The 23,276-nt window shown below is 36.2% G+C and overlaps 1 protein-coding gene across 1 annotated transcript in view; it reads left to right on the forward strand.

The window, feature by feature from the left end:
- PDE3B (phosphodiesterase 3B) overlaps window positions 1-21,452 on the forward strand; it is a 227,200-nt gene extending 205,748 nt beyond the window's left edge. The window contains exons 13-16 of the mRNA XM_030829527.1: window positions 6,300-6,503; window positions 8,428-8,589; window positions 14,682-14,934; window positions 16,681-21,452. Coding sequence (XP_030685387.1) covers window positions 6,300-6,503; window positions 8,428-8,589; window positions 14,682-14,934; window positions 16,681-16,895 — 834 coding nt within the window. The 3' untranslated portion in view covers window positions 16,896-21,452. The remainder of the gene's footprint in view (window positions 1-6,299; window positions 6,504-8,427; window positions 8,590-14,681; window positions 14,935-16,680) is intronic.
- The last annotated feature ends 1,824 nt before the right edge of the window (window positions 21,453-23,276 follow it).

Raw genomic sequence — 23,276 nt, forward strand, 5'->3', positions numbered from 1 at the left:
TTGCTGGGCGCTGTGGCTCACGCCTGTAATCTCAATGCTCTGGGGGGCTGAGACATGAGGATTGCTTGAGCCTAGGAGTTTGCGACCAGTCTGGGCAACATTTGAGACCCTGTTTCAAAAAAATAAAAACAAAATAGTAAACTCTCCAGTGGCATTCACCTTACCCCTAGTAAATGACAATCATAAAATGTTCTGCAAGGCCGTACATTATTGGTCCCATTAAGTCTCTCTCTCTTTTTTTTTTTAACTTACTCAAGTCTAGTCTCACTGGCTTCCTTGCTAATACCATCTCTGTGCCTTTCTGAGAGTGTTTGCACTTTCTGTTCTCCCTGCCCAGAGGGCTTTTCCTTTAGATATCCGTATACGCATTTTGTCACCTCCTTCCATCTAAAATTTCAAAATCCCCTTCCTTATACCATTATGCTCCTTCTCTCCTTTTTTTCCATTGCAGTCATCATTTAGGATACTGTATATTTTGTTTATGTACTTTGTTTTTTATATGTATCTCCTCAATGGAATATAAAGTTCCACAAGGGCAGGGATTTTTGTTTTTTATTCCATAATACCTAGAATAGTGCTTGACATACAAAAAGCATTTAGTAAATATTTGTTGAATGTTGAAGGATGTCTGACTTCTTTGCTCTGTAGTACTCCTAGGTTTTCTAAAATATGTTCTGTGCTTCCCAAAGTAACAAAGTTTATGAGGCCTTCTTCATCTAGCACCTGTGAGATAAGGACCCTTGTAAAAATCTAGGACTTAATGTGGTTAAGTAACAAAGTAGGTTCTTTCATCTTTGGAAACTCAGTGGGTCTAGTTAGGCCATAATTAATGAAAGATATTATAGTTCCAGTGTATTATAGACAGTAGCATATAATACCACCAGCTGGGTCAAGCATTCTTCTTCATTCTCATGGTAAGGAATGTGTGCTAGCAAGATACAGGAGGATTCTTGCCATGAAAGAAGGTGATACATATAGTCAGGTATATCCCGGAGGAATGTTAGTATTAATAAGATTCTAAGAGATTTCTGAGCTATTTCCAAATGAGAAGTTGGCTGAAAGATGGTGGTTAGTGCTTGAGATAGTAAAATTTCTGGAATATTTTTATGAGACTGGGTAAAAAGAAACAAAATTTTAAGTTGAGATTTGTAAATGTTTTGTCTTCCAAAATATGGATTAAGATGACTAAACACATGAATCTGTTTCCCCTTCTTCCTGAGAATGCATTAAAATAATAGTAAGATATGAAGTTCATTACAACAGAGAGCAATAAGAGGAGGATAGGTATTATCACCAGCAGATAAAAAATTTTTTTTACAACATTTCTGGAAAATGAAAAATGGATGAATATTGACAGATAAAACAAAAGTACCCAGCATAGCTGGAACCCCAGAGAGACTCCTGTTACCATTTGCTCCTGCTTGCTCTCCCTGTGCATACACACACCTTTATGCAGAGTGACTAAAACCCTATGTTTACTTCCAGGCAGAAAACTCATCTCTTAGATATTGAAGGAACTGCCTGGAGAGAGTAACAGTTCCTAGAGTGGGTATTAGTAGTCCAAAGTAAATTTCTCTCATTCTAGATATCTAATAGCTGGCACCCGTTATTCTAAAGCAAAACTTGCTAGGTAACAAACCCTATCCACATTTACATAGTTCCCACTCATTCATCCCAAGGGGAGAGATTCCACAATAAAACATACATAACAGCAGAGAGATTACAACTGAAATCTAGAATTCTTTTTTTTTTTTTTTTTTTTTGGTGAGACAGGGTCTCACTCTGTTGCCAGGCTGGAGTGCACGATCTTGGCTCACTGCAACCTCTGCCTTCGGGGTTCAAGAAATTCTCCTGCCTCAGCCTCCCGAGTAGCTGAGACTACAGGCACATGCGACCACGCCCAGCTAATTTTTGTATTTTTAGTAGAGATGGGGTTTCACCATGTTGGCCAGGATGGTCTCGATCTCTTGACCTTGTGATCTGCCCACCTCAGCCTCCCAAAGTGCTGGGATTACAGGTGTGAGCCACCGCACGCAGTTTAGAATTCATTTTTCTATATACACAGATAACCAAGGATCATCAGCCATGGCATTAATCAGAAGCTTGGAAAGAAAAGGCTAAGATGGAAAGAATAACTGACCACAGGGAGAATCTAGGGAATAGAGAAGCATCTAATTATTTTTTTAAAATGTGTTCTCAGAGAATTTGAAAAAATATTGCATCCATAAAGTAAGAACAGGAAACTATAATAAAGGAACATCAGAGAACAAGTTAGGCTCTTAGAAACTAAAAATATTACTGCAGGAAATTTTAAAAAGTCAATATAAGCATTGGAAGTAAAAGTCCAGGTAGTCTCTCCCAGAACATAGACCAGGAAGATAAAAAGAGAATATAAGGAAGGAGAAGATAAGACATGGGGGACTAGGTCAGGATGTGACTAGTGGAAGTTCTAAAAAGAAGCGAGTCTTTGGATTGAAGGGGCTCACTAAGTGCCAGGAAAGTTGAATAGAGAAAAAAAACTCAAACCCCACACATAGCACATCATGGAAAAATTTCAGAACACCAGAGATTCTGTTTAAAAACAAAAAATTCCTGAGAAGATGAAAATAATACATCTATAAAAGAACAAAAATTCAACTGTCATTGTATTTTAGCAACAATAGATGCTAGACAATACTGGAATGAAGTCTCTAAAATTATAGGGGAATTTATTCATTCATTTATTTGTTCAAGTATTTATTGGGTGCATATTGTGGGATAGGCACTATTTAGGCATTGTTATAATAAAACATGGGAAACGTTTTAAATAAACATGTTATGTTAAATAAAACATGGGAAAAAATCTTGCCCCTCATCGAACTTACATTCTAGTACAGCAAGAAAATAAATACATAAATAATGTGTGTGTGAGCGAGACAGAGAGAGAGAGAGAGAGAGAGAGAGACAGAGCAAGAGAAAGAGAGACCAAGAGAGACAGACAGAGAGAGAAAGAGAAAATGATGACTTAAGAGCTAGGAAATAAGTAAAATGAGAGGAGATAGGAAGTGCTGGCCTAAGAGTATTATTTTCAAGTTAGAGTTCTATATTCAGCTAAGCTACCATTTTACATAAGAGCAAAATAATGAGATTCTCAGATATGCAGTGATTTTAAACAATCACATCTTGACCATCCTCAGAAAGTTATTTTAAAATGTATTTCAGCAAAACAAGGGTGGTAACTAAGATAAAGGATTATTAGAAATTTTCGAACTGATACGGTTTGTCTCTGTGTCCCCAGCCAAATCTCATCTCAAATTGTAATCCTCACATGTCAAGGGCAGGGCCCTGGTGTGAAGTGATTAGATCATGGGGGCGGGTTCTCCCATGCTGTTCGTATGATAGTGAGGGAATTGTCACGAGATCTGATGGTTTAAAAGTGGTAGTCTCCCCTGTGTGTGCTCTCTCTCTCTCTCCTGCTGTCTTGTGAAGAAGGTGCCTACCTCTCCTTTGCCTTCCTCCGTGACTGTAAGTTTCCTGAGGCTTCCCCAGCCATGTGGAACTGTGATTCAATTAAACCTCTTTTGTTTATAAATTACCTAGTCTCAGGTAGTATCTCTATAGCAGTGTAAACACAGAAAAGAACAAACCGAGAACAGTGTAAAAGAATCCTGAGATAACAGCTGTTCATCAAGACTATTTCTTTACCCTACAAAAAAACAACAAGAAAACTAGCTGCTTTGTGTTCTGTAGCACCTTATTTATCTGCTATCTCTCTACTGCATTTTTTTTGAGTTGGGAATATTATTTTTTAAATGAACAATCTTTCTTAATCTTTTTCACTTGAAGTGCCTTCTTAGTTGGCTAGGTGTGGTGGCTCACGCCTGTAATCCCAGCACTTTGGGAGTCTGAGATGGGCAGATCATGAGGTCAGGAGATCGAGACCATCCTGGCTAACACGGTGAAACCCCGACTCTACTAAAAAACAGAAAATTAGCTGGTCGTGGTGGCGGGCATCTGTAGTCCCAGCTACTCGGGAGGCTGAGGCAGAAGAATGGCTTGAACCCAGGAGGCGGAGCTTGCAGTGAGCCGAGATCGCGCCACTGCACTCCAGCCTGGGCAACAGAACGAGAGTCCATCTCAAAAAAAAAAAAAAAAAAGAAGTGCCTTCTTAGTCATGAGATAATGGCTATGACCTAGATTTTTGTTAATGTTTCCTCTTGTTTCTTATGTTTTAAAAGGCGACATTTGTTCAGATTAGTTAGACTTATCCTTGGTAAGATCTAAGTCTTTCTTATGTCTGAAGGGTTTTCTCTTGTTCTTATTTAAGTGTTACTATTTGCTAAGATTCTGTCAGTTTGTATTAAACCCCATCTCAGATCTTTCCAACTCAGAGGGTGAAAAGTAAGATTTATGACCAACTAATTTGTGTTGCTAAAGTATTGATGTATTTGCTGTAGAGAGAAGGATCTATAGCTAGAAAAAGCAGGTAACAAGATGCTTTAGCACAAAGTCAAAGAATGTTAGTTTATTGCAGCTCCAAATGAGCTGGGGCCCTGTCTTTTTTCTCTGCTTCTAAGAGCCCGCAGTAAGAGCTGAGGCTTCATTATCTGTTTGCTTGAAACGTTTTTCTTGTTTGGTTTAAGCTTGGTGTGCTGCTCTGTGTGCTATCTTCAAGTATTCTTCTAAAGTAGAATTGACATTTGCTTCCTAGTTACTGCTTTGTGATTCTTTCTTGCCTCCCACTCATCTTTGAGCTTGTGAGTCTACTGGGGTTCAGCAGGGAACCCCTTCCACTTACTCTTCAGATAGGCTTTTTCCTTCTTATGTAGTGACTTGGTTAGCTTTTCTCAATCCATTCTCATTTTCACCATGTCTTTGAAGTTCCCAGTATGGTGATTATATCTAGATTCTAATACTGATTCAGACTCCCCCGCCCCCACCCCATTTTATATTTCTTTGGCAATTTCAGAGGGTAATTTGAATGGTGAAAGAATTCTGAACTTGCTCGTTTTTTTAAAAAACTGATCTTGCTATCTGTGAGTTTATTAAGTCAGCTAGCTTCACAGGGCACTCATTGTACATTGTGTTTTATTGAGCCCAGAATCGGATTACTTCCTCCTGAACAGACAGAACTGTTCTCATAGTTAAGTCTTTGTCACATTTGAGCATGAATTAGTCAAATCATTATTAAATGTAAATGACCCCTTAGGGAGTTTTCGAAGCTTACTCTTTCTGTTTGGTATTTATGTTTAGAAGTTGTATTACAGGTGGTATGAAATGCCTTTATATGGCTCATTGCAAAGTTTAAATCATACCGTTGCTTTTATAAAACCAAATAGCGTAAAAAATAATCACTTAGTGTTATGCATCTGTGCTTAAATCTAGGCTATAGCTAATTTTCACAAATAAGTAGAGCTATTCAATTAAGCTCTCAGAATATGTATCCTACCTGAGATCTCATTCTGTCCTTCTTTCTCATTACACAGTAGGCTCCATGAAAACAGGGATAAGGTTTTAATTTTTATCTCTGGCCTTTAACACAACTTGGCTGTAGCAGTTTTTTTTAATAATTACTATGCTTATTTAATAATTTAAAGAATTGCTTAATTTTTAGAGGTGGAAGAGGCTTTAGAAATTATATACTCCACTGATTTTAAGTCTGTATTCCAAAGTCCTAGAGTACTGAGGAGGCACCTCAGGGTCTTCCACTGGAGTGAAGTGTAGAAAAAGTGAGTAGTACCACACCATTTGAACCAGAGGATTTGTGTTTTTATCTGTTACATAGTTCTGTTTTACTCCCAGGCACTGTGTGAGGATGGGAATCCAGGATATGTCCGTCTCAGACAGGCAGGTCTCTTACTTACCCTGGACAGTACTGCTTCCTCTTCTTTAGTCACCATCGACTCCAGAATGACTAAACAACAGAAATGTATTCTGAAACCTGCTCTAGATCCCTAATGACTTTATTCACAGAAGTTTATCTGAGAAGGTTTTCTGATTAAATGAAATAGACCTCAAAATATCAACTTTACATCTCTTGGGAGGCAGCACAGTGTCTGCAAAGATAAACTTTAAAGACTAACCCTTTCACTTACTAGAGCTACGTATATTGGAAGGAAAGGTGTATCTTAACCTCTTTGTACTTCAGTCTACTCATTTATAAAATTATCACAACCTATTTTCACAGGTACTAAAATACCTGGTAAAATGCCTAGTATATAGTAGGTATTCATTGTTTGTATACTTCCAACCCGATATTAAATATATTAAAGTTTAATATCTTTGAGGTGTCTGCCTCATTTTTCTATATTTCTTTTTAGGCAGTTTTATACAATGACAGATCTGTTCTGGAAAATCATCATGCTGCATCAGCTTGGAATCTATATCTTTCTCGCCCAGAATACAACTTCCTTCTTCATCTTGATCATGTGGAATTCAAGCGCTTTCGTTTTTTAGTCATCGAAGCAATCCTTGCTACGGATCTTAAAAAGCATTTTGATTTTCTTGCAGAATTCAATGCCAAGGTTTGTTATGAAAATTAGTGCCTGATTTAAAAAATCTTTATTGTCAGTGTTACTGATAAAATATGTTTTTTAATGTTAAGTTAGAATTATTATTACTTAGGAAGTAACAATAAATAGTTGATATAATATATATGCCTATGTTTTTAAAAGTAAACATTTTTATTGTTATGGTAACATTTCCTAAAATATTATTGCTTGTTATATTTTCTTTCGACACATAAACTTACACTTTGTGACTTTATTTCACATATTTTCACATAGAAACAAACCAGTTATTTCAAATGAGTTTAAAGAGAGATTTGACAAAGCCATGCTCAGTGTCAAGTAAGGCATTATATAAAATTATATGTTTCTTAAGAATCTAGTTAATTCTAAGAATCCAGTTAATTATGTCTACCTCACTGCACCTGTTATACCTTCTTTATATTAGTGATTCTTTAGCTGGCTAGTGTAGGGGAAAGGAAGCACAGTCTTCTACTTGAGAATAATTCACTCATTCAATAAGTATTTATTGGGATTGCCCACTATGTGCAGACATTGTACTAGGCCAAAGAACTCATATTCACCAGGGGATCAAGAATCACTGCCCCAGTATGACAGTGGTACTCATGGGACTATGTTTTATCCCTCAGACATTTGAAGTGAAAAAAGTTGAGAACCACTGCTTTAGATTCCCACCCTGGCTTGCAGGAAGTTGCTATTTTCTTGATGACTTTTGTGACCTAAAAGAAGCTGTACCTGCAGGGTAGAGAAACTGGTAACAAAGGAGTACTATATTAGACCTGCTGGAAGGAGACCCTTATATATGTTGCTGTCATGACATTAATGAAATGCTTATAAAAATCAGTGAGAAATCAGGGTACCTTTAAAATTATTTCATAGTTGTATAGTCTTACTCACTTTAATTTTTAAATAAAATTCATTTAAGTGCTTAAGTCACCTTTTATAGGTAAAAGATTATCTAACACAATACTTTGAATGTGTATTCCTTAAAGACTTCTATTTTGAAGTCTCTCAAAAAAATGCCATATGAATGGGGTTCTAGACTTCCTATTAAGTTTCAATCAAAAGAGCTCTTCTCTCAAGTGTTTTCTATGGTGGTGTTCTACATATATATATTTTTTTTCTGAAAGAGTTTGGTGCCAAAAAGCAACCATCACACTGAAGTTCAAAAGCTATGACATGGCTCATTCTTTTCATTTTTTACAAAATGAAATTTTAGTTCTTGAAAGGCTTTTTTTCAGCTAATAATGATAATTATCATTTATTTAAATAACAATATTTAACATTTACCATGAACAAGGCATTTTTTTATTTATTAATCCTCATAGCAGCATGGCTAGATTGGTACTACTTTTCCTACTTCCTAGATGAAGAAAGTTAGATTCGAATAGGTTAAGCAGTTTTTTCACTGTTACACACTGAATTTTTGATTCAGAATACAACTTGCTGATTCATGACATTCTGAGTCAGGATTTAAAACTATAGGGCCAGCTTCTCAGACTTGTGTTCAGTTCACTATATCATGTTGCCTTTCACAGCAAGCGCAAACTTCTCTAGCTTCTTAAGTGTTCTTTTTTGAGGTAGAAATAAGTAGTTATAATTCTTATATGATTTTTTGATATTGTGTATCTACTATACTTAATAAATATATATATACATATAATTCATGATTCTTTGTGGTAATCACAAATATTGAAACCCATGGTTAGTTATGTTTTTCTAGAAAGCATTTTTTTAGAAAGGAAATTTAACCAATAGAGGTCCATATTATGGAATAAACTGATTTTAAAAAGAACTCTTTGCTGAAATTTCTTTCTGTCATTTAGATAGGAAACAGTTTTAAGATAATTTGGTAAAAGCAAACAAAACAAGTTTTAAAAATGACTTCAGAACCTAAAATGATTTTGTTTTTCCAAAATAGGCAAATGATGTAAATAGTAATGGTATAGAATGGAGTAATGAAAATGATCGCCTCTTGGTATGCCAGGTGTGCATCAAACTGGCAGATATAAATGGCCCAGCAAAAGTTCGAGACTTGCATTTGAAATGGACAGAAGGCATTGTCAATGAATTTTATGAGCAGGTAAGTTGAAACATGAGCTTGGTGGGATTTTTAAGAGCTGTCATGAGAAGACACTACTCTTTGGGTTTTGGATAGCTTTATTAAGTCTTTGAAATCTGAGTTGCTTTGACTGGGAAGGGTTAAAAATTGTTGCATTTGCTTTGGTTCTTAGTATTTTCTGTGTTCTGTTTGCCTTTGCTGTTAAAATTTTAAAAAATAACTTATTCCCTATCTTGAGTGAGCTGAATATACTCATGAGTCTACAGGTAAGGCTGTTAGCAGCCGCAAATCCGAGTCTGCAGCAACCTCAATTTTTCCCCCCTCAGAAGAAAGAATTCAACTGACGGGCATAAGGCAGAGGGAGAGACTGAGGCAAGTTTTAGAGCAGAAGTGAAAGTTTATTTAAAAGCTTTAGAGCAAGAATGAAAGGAAGTACACTTGGAAGAAGGCCAGGCGGGCAACCTGAGAGATCAAGTGCATGGTTTGACCTTTGACTTGGAGTCTTATACATTGGCATGCTTCCAGGGTTGTGTTACTTCTCTCAATTCATCCTTTGAGGTGGCTGTCGGATGTGCAGTGACCTGTGCACTGCACTCCCCTTGGGAGGGGCCACATACACAGTGTGTTTACTGAAGTTGTACTCATGCTCACTTGAGGCATTTTTCCCTTACCAGCCCAGTGTTCATGGAGGAAGGTCATATACCAATTAAACTCCACCATTTTGCCTCTTAGTGCACATGCTTGAGCCCACTCAACCACCTCCTGAGATCTTACCAGGAAGCTGCTGATCACCAGTTTCTATTGGGTGACTACTGTTCCCTGGTGCCAGCTGTGACCAATTATTATTTGAGAGAGACAGCTTAACCTATCACCTGATGGTCACCTGACATTTCTGATGGGGTTGGGGGTGGGCCCTCTCCTACTCTGCCCATGTCTGCCTGACTACTTTCTATAACAAGGCTACACTACATTGTGATTCCAAGGTCTCTTTCAACCCAGAGATTCTGTAACCTAGAATAATTTATTTCCAGATGAAGTGGTTTTTAAGTTATTCAGGGTGTGCTCAGAATATATTTAAAGAATATCAATCCATTTTCAACTCTGCTATAAAAAGACTAACTCCCTGCCATAGGAACATCAACTAGGAAGAAATCCGGACAGAGGGCTACAAATGGAGAGAATAGACAGTAGTTTTCAAGGATTCAAAGATACAAGCATGCTCTTTTGTTCTTAAATCTTTTTTTGAGACAGAGGCTTGCTCTGTTGCCTAGGCTGTAGTGCAGTGGCGCGATCTCGGCTCACTGCAACCTCTGCCTCCTGGGTTCAAGTGATTCTCTTGCCTCAGCCTCCTGAGTAGCTGGGATTACAGGCACACGCCACCATGCCTGGCTAATTTTTGTATTTTTAGTAGAGATGGGATTTCACCATGTTGGTCAGGCTGATCTCGAACTCCTGACCTTGTGATCTGCCTGCCTCGGCCTTCCAAAGTGCTGGGATTACAGACTTGAGCTACTGTGCCCGGCTGTTCTTAAATCTTTAATTTTTTTTAAAATTATTCTTTAAGTTCTGGGATACATCTGCAGAAGGTGGTTTTGTTATATAGGTATACACGTGCCATGGTGGTTTGCTGCACCCATCAACCTGTCATCTACATTAGCATCTCCTAATGCTATCCCTCCCCTAGCCCCCCACCCCCTAACAGGCCCCCTTGTGTGATATTCCCCTCCCTGTGTCCATGTGTTCTCATTGTTCAACTCCCACTTATGAGTGAGAACATGTGGTATTTGGTTTTCTGTTTCTGTGTTTGCTGAGAATGATGGTTTCCAGCTTCATCTATGTCCCTGCAAAGGACATGAACTCATCGTTTTTTATAACTGCATAGTATTCCATGATATATATGTGCCACATTTTCTTTATCCAGTCTATCATTGATGGGCATTTGGGTTAGTTCCAAGTCTTTGAAAAGTGTCCCTATTTTTCCACATCCTCTCCAGCATCTGTTGTTTCCTGACTTTCTAATGATCACCATTGCAACTGGCATAAAAGGTTATCCCATTGTGGTTTTTATTTGCATTTCTCTAATGACTAGTGATGATGAGCTTTTTTCATATGTTTGTTGGCTACATAAATGTCCCAAGATGCATAATCATTGGATTCCCCAAGGTTGAAATGAGGGAAAAAATGTTAAGGGCAGCCAGAGAGAAAGGTTGGGTTACTCACAAAGGGAAGCCCATCAGACTACCAGTGGATCTCTCTGCAGAAACCCTACAAGCCAGAAGAGAGTGGGGGCCAATATTCAACATTCTTAAAGAAAATAATTTTCAACCCAGAATTTCATATCCACCCAAAGTAAGCTTCCTAAGTGAAGGAGAAATAAAATCCTTTACACACAAGCAAATGCTGAGAGATTTTGTCACCACCAGGCCTGCCTTACAAGAACTCCAGAAAGAAACACTAAATATGGAAAGGAAAAACCAATACCAGCCACCTCAAAAACATACCAAATTGTAAAGACCATCGACACTATGAAGAAACCACATCAACTAATGGGCAAAATTAACCTGCTAGCATCATAATGACAGGATCAAATTCACACATAACAGTATTAGCCTTAAATGTAAATGGGCTAAATGACGCAATTAAAAGGCACAGACTGGCAAACTGGATAAAGAGTCAAGACCCATCAGTGTGCTGTATTCAGGAGACCCATCTCACGTGCAGAGACACACATAGGCTCAAAATAAAGGGATGGAGAAAGATTTACCAAGCAAATGGAAAGCAAAAAAAGGCAGGGGTTGCAATCCTAGTCTCTGATGAAACAGACTTTAAACCAACAAAGACAGAAAAAGACAAAGAAGGGCATTACATAATGGTAAAGGGATCAATGCATCAGGAACAGCTAACTATCCTAAATATATATGCACCCAATACAGGAGCACCCAGATTCATAAAGCAAGTTCTTTGAGACCTACAAAGAGACTCAGACTCCCACAAAATAATAGTGGGAGATTTTAACACCCCACTGTCAATATTAGACAGATCAACAAGACAGAAAATTAACAAGGATATTCAGGACTTGAACTCAGCTCTGGACCAAGTGGACCTAATAGACATCTACAGAACTCTCCACCCCAAATCAACAGAATATATATTCTTCTCAGCACCACATCGCACTTGTTCTAAAATTGACCACATAATTGGAAGTAAAACACTCCTCAGCAAATGTAAAAGAATGGAAATCATAACAAACAGTCTCTCAGACCACAGTGCAATCAAATTAGAACTCAGGATTAGGAAACTCACTCAAAACCACACAACGACATGGAAACTGAACAACCTGCTCCTGAATGACTACTGGGTAAATAACAAAATTAAGGCAGAAATAAATAAATAGACACAATGTACCAGAATCTCTGGGACACAGCTAAAGCAGTGTTTAGAGGGAAATTTATAGCACTAAAATGCTCACAGGAGAAAGCGGGAAAGATCTAAAATCAACACCCTACCATCACAATTAAAAGAACTAGAGAAGCAAGAGCAAACAAATTCAAAAGCTAGCAGAAGAGAAGAAATAACTAAGATCAGAGCAGAACTGAAGGAGATAGAGACACAGAAAACCCTTCAAAAGAAAATCAATGAATCCAGGAGCTGGTTTTTTGAAAAGATTAACAAAATAGACCACTAGCTAGACTAATAAAGAAGAAAAGAGAGAATAATCAAATAGACACAATAAAAAATGATAAAGGGGATATCACCACTGATCCCACAGAAATGCAAACTACTATCAGAGAATAGTATAAAATTTTTGGCATTAAAATAATCTTTCCACTTTGCTGAATCTGCCATTTTTTGGGGTCCCGTTTTGAGGCTTCCTACAACGTAGGAGTGCACTGATTTCCTGACATGCCTAACATTTTGTTATCTCCAAAATAGCAAATACACCTTTTTGACTTTGGAATTACATTCCTTAGAAATCCTTGTTGGCCCTAATTATCAGGAAAGGTCAACATATCTACCAGGTGAGGGCTTTCTTAACATGAGTGGAAAGTGGGAGTAATTGAGCCTATATAACTATGCACCTGGTATACTTTGTTACTTCCAGATTGTATTGAAAATGTGCAATGTTTTACACCCACCAGCTAAACATCCCAACACAATAATGTATACTCTGCTCTTTATAAGTTACAAAATGCCATACTGTATAATCATGGAAAGATTATTAATATTTTACTATTATCTGATATATTTAAATTATATTTAATTTGGGGTAGTAAATGGCTATATTTACCTAATTTGTAAGATTATAATATGCAGTTTGCATATTCTCATTCTCATTCTCAGTGATAATTGAAACTTGCTTTAGAGATCGCCCATGGATCTCATGTTTACAAAAGAGGAATTTTATGCTAGGGAAAATGTTATCTTTATATTATATGTACAAATGGGTAATAAAAAATAATGGTGTATGTCAATTTTAGAAAATTCACTAGTTCAGTGAGAGAACATTAGAAATATTCATTTAGATCCCACATATTATTTTAAAAGCATATAGAATACTTACTAAGCAAACCTGGAAGCCATGCCTGAGGTTGAATCCTGGCTTCTCTTCCTTATCTGCAATATGACCTTGGTTGGGTAAGTTACTTAACCTCTCTGTGCCAGTTTCCTCATTGATAAAATAGGAATAATGATGGTACCTACCTCATAAGGTTTCTGTGAGGATTAAATGAACTAATATATGTAGACTTCTTAGAATAGTTTCTGATACATAAGTGCTCAATAAATGTTAACTATTATAATTTCATATATATCACTAAAAACAATATGTTATCTCAGAGACTTTCACTTAATCTAAGTGTCATTATTCAATATCAAAGCAGGAAAACGTCATCTGATATCCTCCCACTTATGAAAGTTTTAATCATCCCTCATCAGAACTAAACTTCTTTCTCATTCTGGTTATGCTATTAAACTTTCTTTAGATATTGATGTAAAATTCTAACCATGCCCAACTTTTTTTTTATTATACTAATTATACTGTCTTTATATGCCTACAGCCATTTAACTGCTGTGGGCTTAGAAAAGCCAAACTCCTGGGTTATATCTATGAAATTACAGAGTCCTATAGATAAACCCAACTGTTTTTGGAAAAATATCAACTGTTTGCTTCCTCATAGACAATAATCTCGTAAAAGATTTCTAATCATGGGACAGTTAATCACGGGGACAGTTTCTGGTTGTTTCCTCAGAGTTATTATGTTGGCTCATTACAGAACGGACACTACTTACCTGCAGAATTTGTACATTGTGGGGAGTAATTTATCCCAAACCAGTTCAGACACTAGGACTAAAATATTAATAGTACCATTTGGAGAATGCTCAGTACTTCCTAAACACTTTATATAGTATTTCCTTTTAACCTCATCATAGAATCCCTATTAGGTAGATTATTATTCAGATTTTACACACAGTGCATTTGCACATAGAGCTTGCCCGACACTACACAGGTTGTAGTCTGATCTCAAATTAAGCCCTATAAGCCACAGTGGGAGGGTACCAGAAGGCAGGCCATTGGGGATCTAGCCCCAGGATCCTCACCTCAATCATGGTAGCTCTACTTTAGTTGTTTTTCATATTAGGTTTTCTGATTTTGAATCATTAGAGAGTTCTACTGTTAAAAAAAAAAGGGGGGGTGGAGGTAGTGTTATTGAAAAGCACTTGCAAAATTCAGCTCTGTACATTTGAGATGTAACTACAACAAAAATGTTTCTATTATGCTTTTGCCCCTAAAGAGAATCCATAATTGACACTATGGAATTTTGCAGTTTGTTAGTAAAATATCTGATACTTATTTTAATAGATCTCTATGTTTCTTATTAACTGAGTATCAGCCATACTGGTTGATGTAGACAGAATTTGAGAATAAAGTTTTGTTTAGGATTTCTCAATGTTAAATTCTTACAGTTGAAATGATAGATTCATTGATGCTTATTTATAAAAAATATTTTGATATAGATTGTTTATTTTAAAAAAATCGAGATAATTTTAACAGCAAAGCTCAGTGGTGGTTCTTTCACCAATTAAAAATGTACTTTTCTTTTTAAAATATGCAGGGAGATGAAGAAGCAAATCTTGGTCTGCCCATCAGTCCATTCATGGATCGTTCTTCTCCTCAACTAGCAAAACTCCAAGAATCTTTTATCACCCACATAGTGGGTCCCCTCTGTAACTCCTATGATGCTGCTGGTTTGCTACCAGGTCAGTGGATAGAAGCAGAAGAGGATAATGATACTGAAAGTGGTGATGATCAAGAGGGTGAAGAATTAGATACAGATGATGAAGAAATGGAAAACAATTTAAATCCAAGTAAGAATATAGGGACATTATAATTTATTTAATGTTACAGGTTGAGTATTCCAAGTCTGAAAATCTGAAATATTCAGATTTGAAATGCTTTTCAGATTTTCAAATCTGAAATGCTCCAAAATCCAAAATTTTTTGAGTGCCAGCATGGTGCTCAAAGGAAATATTCACTGGGACACTTGGATTTCAGATTTTTCAATTAGGGATGCTAAATATAATGCAAATATTCCAAAATCAGAAACACTTCTGGTCTCAAGCATTTTGAGTAGGGATACTCAACCTTTAATAACTGCATATATCTATTTAACTTAGATTTGGAACTTTGTTTCTCAGATACAGATTCAGCAGTCATTACATTGAGTAACCACTATCTAAATGTTCAGATTCAATAGTCATCTTTTGAGTAACTTCTGTATGCCAGGTACTGGGTGAATAATGTCATGCAACAAGCATTCTTATTCTTATTTAATTAAAGTAACATCTCTTGAGGTGTTGTCCTCCAGCCAGTACTCTTCAGCAGGCTCCACCTGTGCATGCACAATAAGGCTGTCACCACATCTGAACATATGTGAGGTGGATCCTCATGGCAAGTCCTCCTTCATGTCACTCCTTTTCACACATCTCACCCCCAATCCCACTGGGCAGCTGAGGAGCACAACTTCCATAGCAGCCTACTAATCTGCTGTTCACATAGACTTGAGAAATAGATCAAAACAGTGGGGGCGGGGGTAGGAAAACATACATTCCCTGGCTGTAAAGGGAGAGCCAAGTTTTGTGGCATTATGAATTTGAGTTACCAAACTGTAATGACATACTTTTCTGTATAAGACAATTAGTATAAATGGAAAATGAAATGAAAATTATCACTTTGTAATTGTGAATGAAATCAGTTATTTGCTCATTTTAAAGTAGAATTTAAATTATACCTACATAAGTATTGTTTTGATTTTCAAGCATGCAATAAATCAGACTAGATAGGAAAACTACAAAGAACCTCCCACTGCAACACACACATGCCTTGTATTTAGGATTAGCATGGCAAATCCTATTAAAATGTATTTAAAATTCTTTTTTTTTAAAATGGCATTAGCATCTGAAGGTTGACTGACTTCTAAAAATTATACTCCCCCATCTCTATTAAAAATACAAAAATATGCTGGACATGGTGGCGGGCGCCTGTAGTCCCAGCTACTAGGGAGGCTGAGGCAGGAGAATGGCGTGAACCCATGAGGCGGAGGTTCCAGTGAGCTGAGATCGTGCCACTGCACTCCAGCCTGGAACAGAGCAAGACTCTGTCTCAAAAAAAAAAAAAAGAAAAAATTATACTCATCAAAATGTTGGTAATTGTGTTTAATTCAATACATAAGATGCCCTTAAAGGTTGTTTTTTAACTTTGGGTTATTTTCATTTGAAATTTCAGCACGATTCTTCCCTCTTCACCATACCCAGCCAGTTTTCCCTAAACCTCTTCTCTATTTTGTTTTCATCCATAACAATACCCTCTAATATATTCCTGTTTTGCTTCTTTCTGTTTTCCTAGCTCTTTCTACTAGAATCCGAACACCATAATGCAGGGATTATTTTTGTAGTACTATTTCATTATATTATTTTTATTATACTATTATTTTATAGTATGTTTACTTTTATAATCCCAGTGCTTAGATACCTAGAATAGGTACTTAATATTTGTTGAATGAATGATTAAATCATATTGCTATGATTAGAATATATTTATTTTAAATTTCACAGAACCACCAAGAAGGAAAAGCAGACGGCGAATATTTTGTCAGCTAATGCACCACCTCACTGAAAACCACAAGATATGGAAGGAAATCATAGAGGAAGAAGAAAAATGTAAAGCTGATGGGAATAAACTGCAGGTGGAGAATTCCTCCTTACCTCAAGCAGATGAGATTCAGGTCATTGAAGAAGCAGATGAAGAGGAAGAGCGACAGTTTGAGTAAAAGAAAAGTCATATTGAAGAAGCCCAGAGGGCTGTGCCCAGGGGCAGAAATCATTGCCTAGTGTTCACCGGCTGACTCTCAACTGACCATTCCCACGTGGACAGGCCTTAATACTGTGAGAGGATCCTTGCTCTGCTGGCAGTTTCCCACTCATATGCACTTTCACAGGAACTAGAAAACTATTCTTAAACCAAAAATACCATCCGTGTTGACCCATGTTGCCCTTAAATCCTTCACTGGTGTATGAATACTTTGTCATAATGCTGCTTTGCTGGGTAGTGAGCTCTTATTTTTTATTTGGGGTTAGCTATAACTAAAAACTCAAGTGACTTATTTCAGTTCCAAAGCAGCCAGAACTTTTTGCTTTTATGAAAATAGATTCATATTGTATTTCCCAGTGTGTCTTTTATGTCTTTGAATGTTGTAAAGTCTATGCCTGTCTAAAAATGAATCCAGTGTTGCCTTTCTGAGGGATTTCTGCTCAATGCAATACACTGTTCAGTGCTATTCTCCCAGCTAGGTTTATCCATGAAGGACCGAGTGACCTTTGTTATATTTAACAAAATCCAGGTGCATCAATTTCTGATGCTTTTTACTATTGTGTATTATCTACTATGTGTGTTTTATTTCTGCTGAGAGTATTCAGGTTTGCCATGGACATCAGAAGTTTGAATTCCAGTCTTATGTTCCATGGCTGAATTTTAAAGCTGTTTAGGTTTAACAATGAAGAGATTTATTCTTTAGTCAAAATTGTTGTTTTTACTCTAGCTCAGGATTCGTATTTTTAAAGATTTAGTTAATATAAACACAGCACAGATTTGTCAGAAGAAAAAAAATTTACCGTAATACCAAGGTTAACCTTTTATGAAATGAGCAACATTTTCTCTTCTTAGATGAATTTGAAACTAATTAAAAGGAAAAGGAGATGTCTGTCTTTTGCCTTAATGCAAAATCAAATGAAACTAATCTCATCAAAGATAAAAAAAGAAATATAGTAAGCCCTAAAGGACACATACATTGAATAAATAATTGGAACATGTGGTTATCTTTAGATCCACATCTTAGCTGTCATTTGTTTACTCTAAAACTGATGTTCATCTCTCTGTTAATTTCCCTCTGCCTCAAGACTACATGACAGAAATGACCTATCACTACTTATTATTTCTGAAGCCCAACTGCAAGACTGATTTCTGAGAACAAGTAAAGATTGGAATACTTATTTTTCATATAAAAATCTAAATATGTTAATAAATCATTTCATACAAAAGTACATTATTAAATAACCACATTATTAAAATAATTGCAAGAAAATGGACCACATTTACAATGTTTTGTAAACTTGCTAGTGCGTGGATATGTACCCTACTTGTGAAATACATTTGAAGATATAAAGAGCAGCCAAAATGATGGCAAAATGGTAGGCTAATATTTTCTGTTATTATTGGAGACCATGTCAAATTTTGGATTCATGCAATTTTGCACACAATGAAGCCATTAATTTTCCAAGGTAATTCCTTTAGAATATGGTATTGGCATGCAGTTTCTTACTTATCTAGAATATTTGGCTTATCTGAAAGATAACAATTTAAGATCTCTGGAAGTGTTAGAATTTTTGATCCTTCACCGTGTCAATATTTAATGAATCACTAAGCTTTATTTATTAGACATGTTGAGTGAGTGCCGAGTTCCTTGCTGCCACTTTTGTTACCATTGTCACACACTATTTGTAAACCAGTCCCACTACTTAATACTAATTAATAAAATTTTAACTGATAATTTATATTTGCACTTACAATATACATATCCTGTCCTTATATTTCTCTAGAGTACATTTTCCATCATGTTTAAGTGTACTTCTGCTATTATTTCCTCTCCTGCAGAATACATACAAGTGTATGTGTTTAAAGTCATACATGTACAAGCATGCATATTGAGATTCAATCACATTTCCCTACTGTCTGTTATTGTATTGGGTTTTATATTGGGTTTTTTTAGTTTACGTTGTTTTTTCAAAAGCAGCATTTGAAATTACAAATACTGGATTTATTGGATTTAATTATAAATCCAATTACTACTGGAAACTCATTTTTACATAATATAGTCCTTAAATTATTTAACCCTTGCTAAGTAATTGACGTATGTAAAAATAACTAGCCTAAAGAAACCCAAAAAAGTATCTCTCCTGAGCTGAAACTTAAAAATTCATAAGTGTAAGAAAGAATGTGAGAATATATTAAATGCACACCATACCATTAGATGAAAACTTACTTGAGAAATTGCCATAAGCCATATTACAGATCTTACTTTGATTGCTACTGAATCAGATTAATTTCTTGTTATAATAATTTTCATCATAAATTTTCTATTTTTAAAGCCACTGGTACTAAAAATATTCTTTTAGTGCTATATCTATGTACCTACTGACACATTTTTCTCCATAAAAGTACTTTTAAAAATTATTTCATGATTTGAAAGCTGTTTCCTGCTATTATTTCATTACTTACGTTGTTGGTGCTATTGGCTTTTTCTACTTATTTTTACAAGAAACCTGGAGATTCTGGCTTACTTAAGTCGTCAGAAATTCTTTGTATGTAGATTGCATCATCTCATAAAAAGAAACTTCACAAAACAGATGAATAGATACAACTCTGGTTCCTTCATTATAGTTGCCAGATTAGTATAAGCTGCTCTAGAGTGTGTAGGGGTTAGGAGTGGCAGGTGGAGCAGAGATGAATCACTTCTCAAAGGAAGGTGACTTTTAAACTCAGAACTGAAGAATTAAAGACTTAGCTCGGAAATGATTGCTTGTAGAGAGAAAAACAGCATGTACAGAGGCCAGAAGAGAAAGCATCCCCAAACTGGATGAGCCAAAAGAGATTTAGGGTGGCTGGAAGATAGAGCACAAAAAGAGGGAGTGGTAGAGAGATTGTGGTTAATAAAGGGCCTTGTAAAACATGACATGCCACTTAAACTTTATTCCTAAAGGAAATGGGAAACAATGGAAAACTTTCAATCTGGAAGAATAACATGATTAGATTTACATTTTATGAGGATCAAATAGCATACTTCAGTTGTCCCCTGTTACACGTGGGGCATTGGTTCTAGGACCTCCTCAGCTATAAAAATCTTCACATACTCAATTCCCACCGTCAACCCTATGGAACCTGCAGATACAAAAAGTTGGCCCTCTCTATACGAGGGTTACGCATCCTACGAATACTATATTTTCATCTGCATTTGGTTACGGATGCAGAACCTGCCAATGCAGAACCAACTACATTTACTGAAAAACTCCACATATAAGTGGACCCATGGAGTTCAAACCCATGTTGTTCAAGGGTCAACTGTATTTTGAATGGTTTAAAACTATTGTTTTGGACAGAGTTCCTGCACCTAGGCCCCAATAGACCAGACCAAAGCAAAATGGAGTCACTCATACTAAATGCCACACAATCAAACTGAAACTTTAAGGAAACAGGTAGATCCCCAGACTAGTTTTTCCTCAAAACAGGAGACTCCAGTCTATCTGAGCATAATCAAGGAAGTCCACTCTGCTTTAACCTGTACAAAGAAGATGTAATCTGAAGTAACCTAATGATAACCAATCAGTTTTTATTTTTCTATTATTCTGTTACTTTGTTCCCATCCTTACAAAACCCACTGTTCTGCCATTACCCAGTGGGAACTTCATTCTATTTTGTAGAATGAAAGTTACCTGATACATGAATCTAGAATAAAAGCCAATTAGATCTGTAATTTGTTGTTAATTTTGTCTTTTGACAGAACAGCAGAGCAAGATTTAGACATAGGGAGTACTTGGCGATATTGACTGGAATATATTGTGGACCACAGGGACGTGAACAGAGTTATGATTTAAGATAGAGTTGGTATGGGGGTAAGAAAGATAATAAGGGTGGCTCCCAGACTTCTGATTTAGACAGCTGTCAATATCATTTACTGAGATAGGGTATATCAGAGGAGTTGATTTTGGATGTGTTAAGAGAGTGAAGAGATCAATTCAGATTAGAGCAAAGTGAGATTAAGGGGCTTGAGACAACCAAGTGTATTTCAATGTAGGTATGGAACTCAGAAAAGTGATATGGGCTACAAGTATGGATTTGGGAGTCAACAGCAAATAGTTGGAAGTCTACTTTGAGTATCAAGCTTTCCTTTTCTCAAAAACTGTGTGTCATAGTATTGGCTTCTGGTACATTGGACAATGAGCCCTTTTTGCTTGCTAACACTGCTGCATTCTGTATCTTTGTTTTATTATTTATCCTGGACATCTCGCCATATGACTACACAGAAAAATTCCTTATTCTTGGCTGGGTTTGGTGGTTCACGCTGCAATCCCAGCACTTTGGGAGGCCGAGGTGGGCGGATCTCTTAAGCCCAGGAGTTCGAGACCAGCCTGGGTAACATGGCTGTCAGTATTAAGGTACTTCTACCTATTTCTTTTTGCATGTCTTGTAATTTATGCTTTACGAAAGTTGTTACTTGTTGTGGTATTATAACTATTATAAAGTCCTTATGAATTATAGTATTTAGAATTACAAAGTGCACTTTTTTGTCTTATGTTTTCTGGCTTGAATTCTGCCTTGTTTTATTAAGATCATGACTCCTGCTTTCTTTTTATTTGTATTTCCTGGCATGCCTTTAACCATCCTTTTATTTTTAACCTTTAACCTATGTTTTAAGTATCTCTTCTATACAACAATAATATAGCATTGGATTTGGTCTGAAATCAAATCCAATGCTATATTATATGAACACCTTTTTGATAGGTGAGATAAGCCCATTTATATTTATTCATGTGACTGTAAGGACTTAATTCTTCATATTATTTGCTCTTTTCTTAAAAACTCATTTTAATTACGACATTTAAGAAAGTGTGTATCTTTGATTCAGTGGCTATAGTTATACTGTCTTTGGACCCCATTTCTTTATACTATCTGCTTCTCATCTATAAATTTAAAAATTAGCTTGTACATATTCTTCTCCATCTCCCACTACCCAATTTAAGGCAATATTATCCTTTACTCTTGTAAATTATACTGTTAAATATTCTTAAACTTCTACTACTGTCACGTTTAAACTGTATCTTTTGAATTCTAACTATACGAAACAGAGCTTATTCTGTGTTTGCTATTTCTCCTCATTTTTTATTAGATGCATTATTTTTATCAGAGTATAAAGCATTTAGATAGTATTGTCACATTTATGCCACTATTGTCTTAGTTCTATAATTAAATGTATTCAATGCTCAAGGCTAGTCCTTTTGTTGATGTTTCCCCAGTCATCATTTGGTTCACTGAAACTTGTCCTCATACCTGATTAACAGTTTAGGCACTAGAGAACTTACTGTTCAAAATCAGACAAAATTAGGGAGCCCTCAATCTAGGGCACTAATCCTAGGTAGGAGCACCATCATCTCCTTGGCATAGGAACCCAATTTATTTATACTTATTTCAGCACTTGGGGGCAAGTTCTACAGCTGCAAAAACAGGAGGAGAAAATGAGATAGGGCAAATTGTTCAGCTGTTTATCCCAGTAAATCTGCTTGATTTTTTTCCACTTTTAGAAAAAGTTCTGCTTACCTACTTCTCTCCTTACGTACTGATTTTCTCCATAGCTATCCCGTGAAGAATGGGCTCCCATCTCCACCTCTGGCTTCGTCTATGCATGATTTTATTTGTGGTTTTCTGTATTTTTCCATTCATCTTCCATCTCCTAAAATTTCAAAGTATCTGATCCACTAACATTGCCCTCAACCCATATTCTCAATGCCTTCATTCCTTTTCCTATCCTTAATGGTTATTTCAGTGATATGTGAGAAAAAAACAAGTGTGCTCACTTGTTGAATCAGAAATTAGATTTCTAACATTTGAATTAGTAGCTTAGCACTGACTGATGAGAGAGAAGGCATCCCTATTGCGTAGATCCAATGTATCTGTTACAATGTAATTTCAAAAAATAGATTTTTCCAATATGGATTACTTACTAATTCATGTTAATTTATATTTTTCCAAAAGTGCAGCATTTTATTTTTACCGCAGCTAACTGGTTCCAAATAATCGAGTTGAAAGCATAATGAAAAACAGCCTTATAAATTGTAAAGCATAAGATAAATTATTGGGTGTGAATAAAAGGAATATGGAATGAAATAAGGCATGCCTCTGCCGTGATCTAGAGAATTCACTTCTCCTATGTAAACCTCTATTTCCTTGGCTATAAAATGAGCACATTAAGTGAAGTTAAGGCTCTTCTACCTTTAAAAGTTGATGAATCTATATCTTTTATAATTTGTCAGGCTTACATTAACCTGATTAAGGAAAAATGCAAACTTGGAAGCAAGGCAATGAAAATAGCATGATCTTCATT

This window comes from Nomascus leucogenys, chromosome 15, assembly GCF_006542625.1.
Source record: "Nomascus leucogenys isolate Asia chromosome 15, Asia_NLE_v1, whole genome shotgun sequence".
Taxonomy (NCBI): domain Eukaryota; kingdom Metazoa; phylum Chordata; class Mammalia; order Primates; family Hylobatidae; genus Nomascus; species Nomascus leucogenys.